The sequence below is a fragment of the Anser brachyrhynchus genome (genome assembly GCF_964034855.1).
Source record: "Anser brachyrhynchus genome assembly, chromosome: 7".
Taxonomy (NCBI): Eukaryota; Metazoa; Chordata; class Aves; order Anseriformes; family Anatidae; genus Anser; species Anser brachyrhynchus.
The window spans coordinates 36,491,393-36,508,068 of NC_137701.1; the positions used below are offsets into that span (position 1 = coordinate 36,491,393).

Genomic DNA, 16,676 nt, shown 5'->3' on the forward strand with positions numbered 1-16,676 from the left:
ATTATCAGAGAGTAGACAGATTTCAGAATTAGAAGAAAATGACTAATAACCAACATCAATTTGTAGTTGTATTTCTGCAGGCAACTTCTCCTATATAACCCCTCTCTCCCTCCTAAGGAATGCAGAAGTGATAAAATATTACTTTTGGAGGATCCAAGATACAACGCTATCCTTCAAATCAGGTTATGAATTAATAATTTAGAAAGGAGCCACTCAATCAACTGTTAGCATGTAAGTAAAATTAAAACAAACAAACAAAACAAAATAGAAAGTGCCTTTTTATTTTAATAAAATAAATTTAAGAAGGTGAATATATGTGGAAAAAAGATTAGGTAAGACATTCTTCATTTTCTTTTATTCTTTCTTTTTGCTCACCACTTAATGGGAAGTGACAGACAGAAAATCTAAACATAAAAGATGCAGTGAACAAAGTAAAACCACAGAAAGCACTGCATTATGGTAACAGAGGAAGACACTGGGAAGGAATCTTAACAATATTACTTGAATGAACTTGTACATCATTATAAAATGACGACGATAAATTGAAGATGACTGCTATTCCTTCAAAATGAAGAGTAAAACCCTTTCGTTACTGAATATGGACAAAATGCATCATGATATGTAATGTTGTAAGGTCATTAGCATACATATAATGAAACTCAACTACTAGAAAAATTAAAGCTTTTAAAGGCCATATGTACTATTACAATCAACCAAACTAATTGAGTAGAACAGTCCAAAGCCTTTTATCAAACTGGTTCTCTTGTAAGAAATAAATCAGTATGTTCCAGTTAATCTAACTTAAATCTTAAGAAAATTAATTTATTTCAAGTCATAGGGAATCCATCTCCCATAAATAATTCAATGTTTTAATTGATACAATTTTTAAGTAATTGTGTATTTTACCACTTTTATCTACCTAACTGGACAGCTCAGTCCCATCCTTTTCTTGTATCTTGTATTTGTGTAAAGTTTGTTCATGCATGAATACCCTCAAACCATTTTGTCATTTTATCGTTCATGTTTTATATATATATATTTTTTTTCAAAGCAACATTTATGGGTTTAGTAGCTGTATTTGCTCTAATGACTGGAGGAAACATCCACATTTGACAGGGAGCAAGTTCTGTGCTCTCTGTGGAAAAAAAAAGAAAAAAAGAAAGAAAAAAAAGAAAAAAAAGGGCATTTGAAAGTAAGTCTATTTTCAACTAATAATCTTGAAGATTAAGCACTTTAAATGTGTCCATGAATTTCCTAGTCTTCAGGTGCTTTGACTGCTGCTTCCACATTTCATGGACACCAACCTTCGTTATTTAAAAGCAGGTGAAAACACAGTAAAATGCAACTCTTCTCTACATACATATACACTTACCTGACTGGCAGTGCAGTTCGATAAACATGTCTTGTTATCTGCAGCAAGGTAAAAGTTAGTGGGACAGGCACAAGTATGCATCTTGTCAGGGGCTAGAAGGCATAAATGACTGCAACCACCATTGTTTAGTGTGCACAGATGTTTAGACACTGTGGACAGAATTGGAAAGTTGTATCAGAGACTATTATTTCAGTTTATTTCAGAGTATCTGCTTTATAGAGGAAAAATGTATTACACACTTTATTTTCACAAAGGAATGTTTCATATCAAAAACAAATCAAAAAAACATATCAAAAACATATCAAATTTTCCTTTTGCCTTTAAGCTATTCTTCTTTTTTGTATGGAACAATTAGTTATTACTAAGGATATACATTCAATAAAAAAAATGATAAAAAGAAAAAAAACTCATATATATATATAATGAGACAAAAAATTAGCTAATCTAGATCAAGTACCAAATTGTATTCAGAATTCAAACACATAGACATCAGGAAACAAGACACAATCATAATGCCTATATTTTCTGACCTTTTCTCAGTACAGAAGGTTTCTAAACAACAGCATTGTTCTGCATTATTAACACTCTCACACTTTTGCAATAATAACGCTAAATTTCTTCATAACATAATGCTCTGATCTTGGTAACTGTTAGCTTGAACTCTAACGTAATTTAACCATTGTGTACTTCCAGTCATTAACTATAAAGCTCTTTGGGTATTTAATCACTGAACGAGACCAATCACATTCATTTAATACTAGATATACTTACAACATTAATCACATATCTATATTTTAAAAACTACTGAAACTTTTGAAAATTTCTGAAATTCAAAATAAAACAAATAAAAAATAAATCATTGCTGATAAATAATCTTCAATTAATTATTAATTCAATTAATTCTTAATCTTCAGTTAATTCAGTGACTGGCTACTTACTAAGTGAAACACATGTACATGCTGCATGGAAAACATAGAATAATTACCATCAGGTTGTCTATAAGAATGATACACCTGGATGTCTGTTATGGTGTGCCAGGAATTAATCAGTGACAGTCTGTCTAATCCAGAGGTTTTGTGGGCACGGCTGAGTGATTTGGTTTTCCCGTCTGTCCAGTAGATGTAGTCTTCAAACAATGTTAGTGCAATCACCCCTGGAATATCTTGATTAGGGACTGTAAGAAGAGATGCTAAGATTAATGCTCACTCTTGGAAGACTGCCAGCTAAAATATTCCATACTGAATGGGTTGACAGATACAACTGCCATATAATGTCTTGAGAATAATTATCATGACAATATGTCAAGCCTAAAGGGTTCTTTATTACCAGTTACGAGAAAGATGGATGAGGTATGTGAGCTCTGCTTGCTTGGAATTAGTTGGCCCAATCAGTGTTAAGGAAATGAAAGAATTCCAGTCAACAAAAATCACCTCCAGATTCTAAACCAATCACGTTAAGTTGTAAAGTCATACATAACATAATTATCACTTAACCTAATTTTTACAGAAGGCCAGTATTCATTTGCTGTCTTCGGAGAATAAAAGTTATTAGAAAACACCCAAAATACAAAGCATACATCCCCAGATGCATTGTATTTAACACAATTTAAGGCAATTATTATTATTTCATTTTGGCAAAATATGCTGACAAGTGAGACAGGGGGAAAAAACATTTTATTAAATTAAACATAACAGTAAGAGGGCATATTGTTTATTCCTAGCATAACCAACCATACAGTAAAAAAAAAAAAAGACACAAAGTAATAACACTCTATTGTTATAATATCACAAAATTATAAGTCAACATCACTTAAAAAAGGATGAAAGAACAAAAGGGAGAAAAAAGCTTTGGAATGTTTTTTATCCTACTGTATGCTTGGACTATTTGTTCTTGGTAAACACACACAAAAAAAAGGTAGAATTCAGCTTATTTATAAACTGTATGTAACTGTAATCATAAATGTCACAGGAAACATCTAACTACAATGTTCAATTTGTGTATTATAGTCTTTTATCACCGAATCACTCTACTACTGATAGAGCTAAAAAGGCAAATTATAGAAGTTGAGTCTGTCATTTTAAGCAATATATTCTTAACATGTTTACCTTGTTTTCTTAGATGACGATAGCTTCATCTTTCTACCTGGAATGTGCTCAAATAAGTTTGGCAAATCCTAAAGTCTCACTGGAACATTACATAGTTCACTGACAACTGATGACCAATACTTGTATATGGAATAAGAATTTAGCAAATGTACTTTTGTGTACAACAGTCTTTCCTACACAATGAATGCCAGCTTAGAGTATGCTGCCTTCTGGTCCTGAAAACAGATTCACAGATTCACAGATTTCTCTAGGTTGGAAGAGACCTCAAGATCATCGAGTCCAACCTCCGACCTAACACTAAGTACTCCACTAAACCATATCCCTAAGCTCTACATCTAAACGTCTTTTAAAGACCTCCAGGGATGGTGACTCCTTGCTTTTTAGACCTGAAATTATTTTCCTTTCTTGTATGTTTGCACATTCCATAACCATCATACTGAAGCAATGATACTCTTATAAAGTATCATTGTTATAAAGCTTCATAACATTTCTGAGAAATTAGTCAAATTGCATTCATATAAAAATATCACAATTTTGGCACGTATTACATACACAGCTTTGGCATGGTTCTCTATATAGTACAGTGTCCCCAAGAAAAGCTCTTAGTATTTCCCTTATTTGTAAAAATCACATTGTGAAAACGGTGTCTACAAAATGGAAGTGAGTCACTCTCCATGTTGACTGTTGCTATCCCATTTGTCTTAGCAATGAAGGAAAGAATTCTTGAAGAACCGTTATTTTCAGCTTTACCACCAAAGCAACAAGACAAGTCAAAGAAAGGAAGAACATAGAAACTATAAGCACAGGTATTTCCATCATACTGGTTATTTTCCTCAGGGTGACATTTTGTAACCAATGGACTGATCAAAATACATTGCAGGAAAAACATCCAAGACTCAGGAAAACTCCAAGAGGTACAGTAGGGTTTGTCTGTCCACTGGAAAACCCATAAGCATTATTATCTAATTGTATCAGTTACTTGCACATTAATTTTACCCTGACTCTGCTCTGGTGTGAATTAAGTAATTCACTCTGTGGGGAAAATAAGCTGAAGGCTAGACAACAATACACAGCCTCACCCTAGATTTAGTACAGTGTGTGGGAGAATCTCCAGTACTGAAAACATTGGAGTGACCTACATAACCCTACATCTAGGCACAACAGAGACTAAGCAGTCAAATGCTAGTCATTACTATTTTTCTAATGTTCTTTCACTTAACATAAGATTTTTTCCACTTAAGATTTTCCTTGAATCTTCTTGAGAGATTCTTCAAGCTTTGCACACACCTTTAATAATGCTGAGTTCAGCTTAATACTGTTCCAGAAAAGGTATGCATCACTAATTTTAAATAAAGTGAATGATCTATAAAATGCCTTAGCATAATTATTAATTGGGAATACTAATTACCATATCCTATTCTTACAGACAGATTACTGTAATTAATTAAGGAAGCATAGAATTTACACATTCATGTCAGGTGGAATAAGGAAATTACAATTCTGAAATATGAGTTAATTAAACTCTGTGTACACACATGCTATATGGAAGAAACATCTTTTGGTTTGAATCACTACACAGTATTTCAGCAGATCCCTGAAGAACTGGACCGCTCTGTGGCCACTCCCCTCATGTAGTTAATTCATTAAATGTAAGTCATTCAACTGTGTTATTACTGTGGTATTACCTTTACCATGGGATTTTGAGTACATCTGGGCACAATCCATCGTGCCATCTTTATATGACTTAGTTACAATAAACTTAGACTTAGGTACAACATACTCAGCATTTTTCAAATTTTATGTATGTTTTTATTCAATATTTATTTACTCAATATTTATTTATTCAATAGCATTTGCTATTGAAAGTTTTCTTATAGCCTCTGAGTCATATGGTTGTGTCACTGCAAAAAAAACTAAAAGACAAGCAGGAAACTTAGGTTCATCTGCTAAACTGCAGAAAATTCCCCGCTGATCTTAAAGGATAGTTTCTAATGAGAAATGCAGACCAGACTGACAGAAGAAGCTGGAAGGAACTGCAGAAAGAGAAGCCGGTACTTGTAAAACACTGGACTGTAAAACCCTGAAGCTATTCACAAAGCCATTTATCTTACTTTTATTTGAGTTCTGAAAACATCTTTTCATATAAATTATGACCCTTTCTGTTACTTTTGACATTAAATTAAAGATGTCAAAGATACCACTCCAGCCTTTCTAAATTTAAAAAAAAAAAAAAAAAAAAAGTGATGTTGCCTTTGTCTGTATTCTCTTATTCTGATCACAGTTAGGATTAAAATCAGAACAAATGGGCATGTAAAAGCTTTAACGCACATAAAGAGGATTTACTTGAGACAATTATCTTGATTTGGTCTTCTGTAATACTCCCCACTAATGAAAGATACCTGTAGCATTCATCCTCTCTTTGGCCATCCAGTAATTATAAATAAACATCATATCCTGAGTACAGATATATGAGCAGATGCTTACTTTCCTTTCTGTGTATATCTGTGGGTTGTCATAATGACACACAATCCATTCAGAAATCCGAGTACACAATTCATCTTAGCTTCAATGGATTATGAATCAGAATCCAGATGAAAATTCATATTCATGATCTAAAAAATATTCAGGAGAATAACATACTGTTTCAATTCTCTTATCATGCCTTACTAATAGGGAAGCTAAGTAAAATGTGTAGTGTAAGATGCTAACTACTACAGTTAGAGCACTGCATTTCAGAAAACGACTGATGCAAGTAGATTTTTCCTTGACCTTTTCCTAAAAATAATTCTGTAAGCACCACGTTTAGAAACTTGTCTTTCATAAAATATCTTAAAATCAAAACCAGAATAGACAATATGATGTAGCAGGTATTATATAATCTATTTATGTTCTTTAAAAGAAACATGATGCAGTGTCACAGTGTATCTGTTTCTAAAAACTGGATTTTGCACATAGGTCAAAAGATGAAACTGTCAGGGGCTTAATCACTCTCATGTTAGGGTTGTATTTTGCTGCTGCTATTTCTGACCTCTACATTTTCCAGAATAACTAATCATGAAATAAGAATGGATGCTGCATCCAATCAACAATGAAGCAATGTGAGTCTCTTGAGAGTAGTTCAGTTTAAATATTTGACATGTAGGGTGAGAAACTGAAGCCCCCACAAAACAAAGCACCTTCTTTTCATCAATGCTGCTAAATGAGTACACATTCATATCAGCCACTTATCGTGGAAGCTTTCTCTTTGAGAAGAACTGCTTTTCCAACTGAGTATAGAGCCAAGCTCATACATTTTAATGAAGGAACTTAGAAATGATTCTGTACGTAAAGGGACCCACAAGTTCACTCCTGAGCTCAGCTACACCTGCACGTAGGAGGCATACAGGATAGCAGGACCATTCCATGGGAACCATGTGGCCAAGCGTATACACACTGAACCCTAAAGCCGTGAAAGGAGTGATGGCATGATGATTTCGACTGCTGAGCAGGAAGTCGTCCTAGCCAAATACTGATCTAAAGGAAATAATGAAACAGTACTATAAACAACTCATTTGGTCTGAGAATTTTTTAACCCCTGAGTGACTTCATAATTTTAACGGGTTTCTCAGTTAAAGTCAAGATTTCATGAAGTGATGTTCAATAGAAACTTGATCAAAGTCAGGACCTTGCATCATTTATGGCTCTAAAAGACCTAAGTCTTATGACTATGAAGCTTGGAGAAGTTACAAAAATAAATAATAATAATAATAATAAAAACACAGGGAAGCAACGAAAGGACTATTTTATTTAACATAATATGTCAACATGTTAAATAAAATAGTACAAACAAATGTAAATAAATATATATATATAAAGTAAAATACATAGAAAGTAAATACAGTATCAATGGATGGAATTATATAAATTTTATTCCAAGCTGATCGTAAAAAGCAATGTATTTTCTTTCAGTTGGTACATCTGTAAAGACTGAGGAAAGATTTTATTAAAAAAAAAAGCACACAAAAAAAACCCACAGATATTTAATGGCAGTTGATTCTGATTTCTTTCACTGCTTGAGGAACAGTACTATCATAGTTCTATCATATCCCAAGCCAGGGGGGTTGGAACTAGATGATCCTTAAGGTCCCTTCCAAACCAAACCATCCTATGATTCCACAGCTGAATATTACTTTGCTTCATTCCTTCATTGTTTGATATATTATAAATAATGGAACATCAGAACTGTTGACACCAAATAAACAGGTTATAAAATCTACAGTTTGTATCAACTGTGAATGACAATAAAATGTGATATAATTTTTATGTCATATTTTTTGATGCAACAGTAAAATAGTCCCTCATGTTTGTTCTTTGCCTCTGGGGACATCAGCATTCCAAGTTTTCCAAAATCTGAGGCAGTGACAACTGTTGATTTATCATAAATGTATGTAGTTGAAGAAACATGCACTGTCTTTTTTCAGTCTCTTAATTCCAGAGAAGTTCAGTTACGTTACTGCTCTACCTCTTCATAAATGGCATACATTATTTACATGTTGCAATACTAATTACAAGTCTCAGAGCGTACATTACGGAGTGAACTATACTTGTAAACAGGAGAGCAAGACTAATTGCCCTCCTTTCTTTAGCAAGCACTGTGAAGATGGACTACTTTCTGCATAATCAAAGTAAAACCAGGTCAGAGTCATAACAGGTAAGTACCACCACCTTCCCTGTATCACCTATTTTAAAACATTTAATCAAGGTGTCTACTTGCCAGCCCATCAGTACAAAAGTAATACACTCTGTTATGCACAACTTCTTTAACAACTATGAGGGACGAAAAACACAGAATGCGAAATCACCACTCTAAGTCATTTGGGAGGAAAACTGCAAATGAAATTTGTTTTTGATTCTTTTTCCTACCACAGCCTTGCTCCGTATTACAGATGGGTGATTCCCTTGCAATCCCTTCCTTTTCTAACAGGCCTTCTGCTGCTCTTCTCTACAAGGGTTTGATCTTATACAGAAATAATGAACTCTCTCGCAGTGGGAGAAGATGCTAATCTCAGGTAGTGCTTAACCAAACAGGAAAAAAACAAAACAAAACAAAACAAAACGATGAGAAATTTCATCAGGAAGTGAAGCCAGTAAAGAGAAGGAATGCACAGGCCTATCAGAAAGCTGGAGGAAACTGGAAGAAGAAATATAGGTAGGTAGTAAAAGAGAGAAAAAAAAAAAAAAAAGGGAGGTTTGCAACACATCGGAAGCGGTGGGGAAAAAGAAATGATTAAAAACTTGAACACAAATAAAAACGATAATAGATAACATAATAGAGAGAAAGAGCTGCATGAACTTAAGGGAAGAAGAGACACATAACTCCACAAGAGGCTACACGATTCTGCAGATGTTAGAATCGCGTAATCGACTTAAAATGTCTTCCTCTTACATATTACACTAGTTTTGATTCAAGAATATAAATTAAAATGCTCTATGTCATATCTGTGATAAAAATGTCTACTTTTTCTTGTTTGAACAATGTTTCCTTCTATTTTCTGAGTACCCATAAGCATAGAAAGCATACATTTGACTTCAGGGGTGAAAATAACGTTATCCAGGATGTTTTAACTACAAACTTCAATCACTATACTGAAGAAGCCATACAGAAGAAGTGAACATCAAATTATTTCCAAAAGTAAAAGCAAATACTTTACTAACTAAAATGAACAAAAAATGTCTCACTGCCAGCTGGTAAAATCATTCTATAATCACTATTACTATACGGACATTTTCTGTTAAAAAAGAAACCTGTCAAAGTCACTGAGCAGGAAAAAAAATAAAAATAAAATAAAAATATAGGATATATAGATTAATTCTAGTAATTGAAATCGTTTCACAGATACATATATCCAAATGCATTTTTAGAATGGTATTACTGATATTTTTACTAACAACATGCACATGCACACATACTCTTTTTTATAAATATAATATATACATCACACAAGCATGCTGGATAAGTATGGAAGATCCACGTACTGGCACTAAATGGTAGTATGCCTTGCCAGTCAAAAATCAATTGTCAGGTGTCCCAAAACTACTATCAGAAAAGAAGCAGGAAATCTGGACAGAAACAAATTCAAACATCTTAAGATACAAATGTATCAGTGGCATTAAGGCTGACTATTAAGTATGACTTATAATGATACCATGAGCAGAGACTAATAAATTTTCAAAAATCAGCTTATAAAATCAGTTGATCAAATCTAGGACTGAAATATTGTACCGTCCAACTTTAAAATGTTTTATTGCTTTTTTATTTAGACGTGAGCAGTTATTTACATGCCACTGCTACCCTTTAGTAGTAAAGTACAGAGTAGTATGCTATCACAATAGTGCTTAAATCATTCTCAAATACATACTAGTCACAATTAGAGCAGAAAGACACATAATGTGCTAATGAGTTTCAATTTTCAGATTTATAGAAACCACTTATGTGCCTACCGCTCTCAACACCTGGAGACACATGTATCGCTGCAGTTTCGATATTCATCCCCACTCTGCCTCTCAAGCTGTTCCTTCCATCACCTTTGCTTCCCCCATGCTCCTGCCCAGATTCTCCCCTGCCGTCATCTAACTTTGAGTACATAAACTGCTAAGCCCCTTTTGTTTATCTCATTTATCTTCTACCACATGTAAATGAGCTATTCAACATTCTTCACCTTTCTTCATTGAGAACAGATGGCTGCCTCCCCTTTTTGATTGCTTTGATATCAACAAGGAGAGACACCGTGACATAAGAAAAACTGAGTTTTCTGTTCTCTGTTCTAGTTGCTTTCTGACAGCGGTATCTGCATGGAAATTAATGCCAATCCCTTAAAATTTGTGATGCAGTATGTCCAGCACATATGGAAGCTTCACTGACTTCACCAGTAAATGTCCATTAAGATTTTAATGAGTATGTAGAAAAAGTATTTTCAGAGGCTTATAATCTAATGAAATTTTGGCATATTATCGCAGGAACAACAGAAGATATAGAAACCAACCCATTGGCAATCTTCGTAACGTGGGCTCCATAAACCAGAGACTGGAACCTTAGAGTAAGATAACTGTGCGAAGTGACTTTAACGTAGGAGAACCTATATATTTTTCCTGAATATTATCCTTTGACAGAGATAGAACACAATACAATAAAATACTCAGATTTAGGAAGACATATGAATTGGAGATTTTTATCTGAACAATTATGAAAACTATGACTCTAGAACCTAATAGTAGAGGTCAAGCAATTATTATGAGTTTGTGCTAACAACAGATGCAGCTAACACCAGATGTGGTTATAACAAACAATTCCACAGATGCCATGAAAGCTGGAAGAAAACTTTTCCAATATCAGAACTACAGTTTGTCTGCTGTTAAAAATTTTCTTTCCACACTTTTCTAATTTTTCATCTATTTAAACTGCAGTTTAAATCTGAAAGGAATTGATTTCTGTAATCTGTTAGGACAACTCCATAAACAAATGGATTTACACTGCTATAATACTCGGGTGGCCGAGTTTAAACTTAGACACAAATGTTCTATTTCTACCTACAAAGCCCCTGAAATTAGTAATTCTTGAAATTACAAATGCTAAAAATTTAAAAAAAAAAAGGTTAGCATCCCCGAAAACTTTTTACTTAATACTGTAAAACTTGCACATATTTAGAACAATTTTAAAGTTTGTAAACACTCAGGCTCAGGTAGAAACCAATTTTGAAGACAAGGATTTTTCAATTTAAGATAATATAGAAAAGTTTCTGTCTGATAACTATATTACAGCTAACAAAGTAATTTCCAAATACACAGTTCATTTAAAGGCTTAGCACATTTTCATTGCTTCATGTCCATGCCCCTGTAAGATGAAGCAATGAAGTGCTCTAAAAACTTTTGTTTTTAGAGTGTAAAATATCAAAGAATTTGGCACAGTTAAATTCTAATCTTAGCCCAGAGGAGTTTCCGTACTTCCTAAACTGGACTATCAGATTCCATTTTTGTATTTTCAAATTCTCATCATCAAAGAGTGAAATGGGAAAATGGTAGGTACTCTGAAGGATAGGAGGAAGGATTGCTTGTGTGAGGCAATCTGATAGCTAGGGAACTGCAAAGCTTGCGTATCCTCTGGGCAATGGGAACCAAAAGCAGCTGTTAAGTCTGACAAATTCTTATTTTTTTTATTTTTTTTTAAAGCTCACAGAAGTAAACCAGCTTAGTGCTTAGCCAGATTAGTGCCTCAATGCTTGCTTAATCATTTACTGTGCATAACATTTGTGAATGCTGCAGTGCTAAATTGGCTAAGCTCTAAAGACAGTTTACATAATCACACATTAAACTTCAAATAGATAAGCAAGGTCATTGCTGCCCCTAGCGCCAAGAAGAGCTCCCAAGTAGGGTAAGATTTCTGGCCTAGTTAGCATGTTTTCAAAGTTCTTACTAGGACTCTTGACAGTTATAAAAGCCCCCTTTTCTGTTGAAATGCTGAGGAATTTTACAAGAGGAAAGCAGCAGATGTTCTCTTTTCCCAAAAAATCTTTAAGACTCTTAAGAAAGAAATAAAAATACTTGTTGTAAAAAGTGTTACCATTATGATCTACATTTCCAAAATACACAAAAACTGCAGTTGCATGCAAAAACAGTCGTTAGTTTAACAGACACGGTGTCAAAAATTAGCCCCAAATTGTTCAATTTCTGTAAGTTTCTAGCACAGACTTTGCAGTTTTCTGTGTTCTATCTCATACAAAAAATATCTCTTTATGATGTATATTCAGATCTATCCATTCTAACATCAGACTTATTTGGTGGATATTGTGAAGTCTCTCTGTCATTTTCTGATACTTTTCATACCAGGTCATTTAAGATTCAAAAAACATCTTTTCAGAAAAAAACTCAGAGCAAACTAGCTCTATCCTCAAAGGTCAGAGAAACAGGTGAAAAAATACTTAGCTTACGCTACTTAACTCACAACAGCTAGCACTTCAGGTTGCATTGCTCACATGATTCCCATTTAGACTTTATCTGCTGCGTGAGTATGTATTTTATGCTCACCATCTGTGCCTTTATCCTTCTACATATGAAAATACAAAGGACAGAGTAAGCTCAAGCATCCATTAGTTAACTTTGACAATAAAAAGTGTCTCAGAATGACAGAGGAAAAATAGACCATGAAATCCATGTGAACAATACATCTTCAAGAAATATAGTTATCACAAGCTATGAAACAGATCTTTCTTATTTAAGTGCTCATTGACAGAGATTGCAGTTTCTTGTATCAAAAAGCTAGAAGCGATCACTAAGTTTTGTTTCCTCTAAATCCCAACCGCTGAACTTCCCCAGGTTTCCCTTATTAGGGCAATTCATTTGCAATGGTTAAATGTTATTTTCCAGAAATGTTTCTTGTCTTGTGCTGAAACATGAAGACATGAAAAATTGATTTGAAAGTTTGTTCTAAGAGAAGCAGGAAAAATATTCTGATTAAATACAAATTGATCATTATGAAGTAGCTCTACAAAATTCTCAAAGCACCTTTTAGAACATCTACAGGCATGTTTGATCTACTTCAGATGCCAAGGATTCTATCACTTATTTGTTAAATACACAGAAACTTTTGTACAACTTGGTTTGATAATTGTATTTTGCGAGAAGCACCTGATAACAGAAAATGACAAACAGTATTAGCTAATGAGAAAATCTTCCTCTCACATAATTTAAATACTTCAGGATCTTCCTCTCAAAGCAAAAGTTTCTTCTCGCTTGAATCTCTTACATGTCATCTGTAAGAACCATGTCCTTAAAAGTATTGTAACAGGTTTACATAAAGTCACAACCACTTATGCAGTTTGCCTCAGACATTTAATTGTTACCAAATTTTTATGAATTTTCATTCCAAAATCATCATAGTAAAACTTACAGGCCTAACAGCCTACAGAATGTCCAGTAATGCTTGATTCCTAACACTTTCACTGTAATACTTATGGAGTCAGACATGCTCCTTAAGTTATGAATGCATTCAGCTGTCTAAAACTGGCGGCAGTGTTGTTAGCAGGGAAGCTGCTCTGTACTGCTACCAGCTATGGCTTTGTGACAAATTGCTTCTCCAGATTCATGTTATCTTCTGGGGGAGTGATCAACTCTGTGAATATAAAAGCAGTTGAAGGTGATTCTCACTCAAGCAACAGAAACCTGTAGGCTGGAGACCAAGGCAAAGGACACCAAAGACAGTGAAACTGGAATTTTGCAGGTATCTTCTCAACTGTACTGGTATGAGGACATTTTCTGAGACAGAAGAAAAAAATCTAGAACATTCAGACTGAAAGAGAAAACTGAAAAAGATTTGACCACTGCATTTGGATGTGGACTAAGAAAGAAACATTTCCACCATTTCCTTCTTTCCCTTGAAAGATCCAGAAAGAGGAGTAAGAGAATAATTGTATGGAAACTAAATAGCAGGATAGCAGAATGTGGAATAACATGAAGAAGAGTATGGAGCCTTGCTTTACCTGTCAGAAAAATAGACTGTCAGCAGGAATTCAGCCTGCAGACAGGATATGTCTGAGCAACTATTGCTTGGCTGAGCAGGTTAGGACCATTAAACTGTCCTGTGCTCACTACAAAAAACATGGAAGTTAATTCTGAGATTAATGGGAATGTTTACAGCTCTCATAGCTATTGCTGTAGTCTCCCCAGTTCAGCATTTCAAAAACTGTTCATTATCTATTTATAACTTACTCTTCTTGAACACAAGAGCTAGAAAACATTTTTTCTATTTTTCCTTTCAGAACAAAGCTCCAATCTGGAAATAAAGTACTCATTTCATGAGCTCTGGTTCAGAGAAATCCTAGAGGCACTCAGTATGAGATAAAAGCCCCCAAAAGCCCAAATACACAAGTTTTACCAGGATAACAGCAGTTCTGAAGTTTAGGTAAAGCTTGTGGAAGGAAGCTCAAGTAACAGTGTTTCATCTTAGCAGAAAAAAAATAACCAAAACCAAAACCAATTTCATATATTTCAATTAAAGTTTAAGATTATACCATAATTATACCATTTGGAATATGAGAAGTACTCATCACAGTGTAAAACTTTTTTCTAAAACACTTTATAGATAAAAGACTAGCTTTCTAATCATCTGTTAGGTGAGAAGCAGAACACAGGGATAAAAATTAGTTAATTACATAAGTATTTCAAAAGTTATTATTTTATCCATCTACCAAGAAAGCCCCAAATTACATTTGTAATACTAGTCTGCTTACTGACTCATGCTGAGCAGACTAATGGGCTTTCCAGACCTTCTCAGGCTGCTTTTAGCCACATTGTAACACATGGCACACAGGACATATTCCTTCCACTTTTAATAGTCAAGTTTCTCTGGCTTTATAACTTGGTCAAGTATATACTACAGCACAGAATTGACAGGGCAGCCTTTGATTGCTGAGTCTGTTCCTAGAGTTTTTGTTTTCATTTGACATTTTTTCCATGGGCAAGTTTAAAATGTGGAATGCATGTTTAAAAAGGATTCATATTCACCATAGATAAGGAATATGAAAAGCAGCTTTTAAAATGTTGATAAAAAGGAAAAAGTGCATCAAAATAAAGTTGCAAAAATGTTTTAAAGTACTGTTTTCACATGATTCTAAGTAATATACAAAACGTTTCAGTTTTAAAATTACCAAAAAAAAAAAGTAATTAGCTGTTTGACTAACCTTTATGTCTATGAGATCCATCCATGTCAGAAAACTCGATGTGATTTTCATCAGCCCAATACAGTCTGTGGTTGACATAATCTATTGTAAGAGCCATAGGTCTAGATATCTGTGTTTCTATGACAACTGTTTGACTGGAGCCATCCATACCAACACGGCCAATGTGAGGATACTCACAGCAATCAATCCAGTACAAATATCTAAAAACAAAATACAACAGCTGCTTGGTGATGAAAACAGAAAAAAAAAAAAAATGTAATTAATTTAGTTGACGTCAAAAATATATTGGTAGTCGTTAGTCATTCCATGATGTTTCCACTTTCCAGGTAGCTTTTTTAAAATTATTTTTTAATTCATAGAACTAGGTTAATTTTCTGAACAACAGTTTTATGTAAAATATTATAATATTTTACAATTATATTATATTATAGAATCATTTATGTTGGAAAAGACCTCTAACGTCATCAAGTCTTAGTTGACCATCACCATCAACTGTTAACCTAGCACTGCCAAGTCTACCACTTGACCATGTTCCTAAGTACCACATCTACACATCTTTTGGCTACCTCCAGGGATGGTGACTCAACTACTTCCCTGGACAGCCTTTTCCAATGCTTCACAACCCTTTCAGTGAAGAATTCTTTTCCTAATATCCAACCTAGACCTCCCCTGGCACAACTTGATGCCATTTCCTCTTGTCCTATTGCTTATTGCTTGGGAGAAGAGACCCAAAACTGTCTCTGTAACTGTTAAGAAAAATGTCTCCTGTCCCTATAGCTCTCATACCAGTCAAGAAAGCAAAAATAGCGGTGATACTCAAAACTTCAATCAGAATGCCAGCACAGATTAATAAATAAATTATGCCAAGCAAAATTACTAATTACTGAAATTAGCAACTACATTCACCTTTTAACGAATTATTTAAATTAACTAGGCAGTTCACTGTTGTGAATCACTGAATCACTTACAACTGCAACATCACTGTTGTTGCAATAAATTTTTCAAGCCTATTGACCATTTAAAATTTTTAAGACCCCCTTAGCAGTAAGTGAAGTTTATTGTATATTTAAAGGCTTTTTTTCTAAAGTTATATGTGGACTACGAGTCTTCTCTCTAATCTTCCTTCCTCCCCCCAAAAGCCTGAACTGCTATCTCCTAGTACTGAATCAATCCAGTTATTAGGCTTTTGTTAAAATCAAAACCCTAATTTTATAACGCAAAAATAGGCAAAAGCTATCTTCCAGTTAAGAGGGTTGAAACATTTTCATTCTTCAATTCACATGCAAGGCCTATCAAAGAATGTCTTCCAATAAATTATAGCTGAATAACCCAACTTATTTGGAATCTAGCGAACACAGAAAAGAGTGACAACAAAACAGTTCACTTCAGTGAATAAATGAAACAAGCTGCAAGATTTATTTGTCTCTCATACAATATGAACCTTTTGTTATTCAGTATCCCATTCATTCATTAACAAATAAATATGAT

The 16,676-nt window shown here is 34.1% G+C and overlaps 1 protein-coding gene across 12 annotated transcripts in view; it reads right to left on the reverse strand.

Moving 5' to 3' along the window:
• The window catches only part of LRP1B (LDL receptor related protein 1B), a 553,237-nt gene that overhangs the window by 86,291 nt on the left and 450,270 nt on the right, over positions 1 to 16,676 (reverse strand). For all 12 annotated transcript variants that reach the window (XM_080600673.1, XM_080600668.1, XM_080600675.1 and 9 more), the window contains 3 exons: positions 15,189 to 15,388; positions 2,358 to 2,546; positions 1,373 to 1,521 (listed from right to left, as the gene is read on the reverse strand). In XM_080600673.1, coding sequence (XP_080456799.1) covers positions 1,373 to 1,521; positions 2,358 to 2,546; positions 15,189 to 15,388 — 538 coding nt within the window. The remainder of the gene's footprint in view (positions 1 to 1,372; positions 1,522 to 2,357; positions 2,547 to 15,188; positions 15,389 to 16,676) is intronic.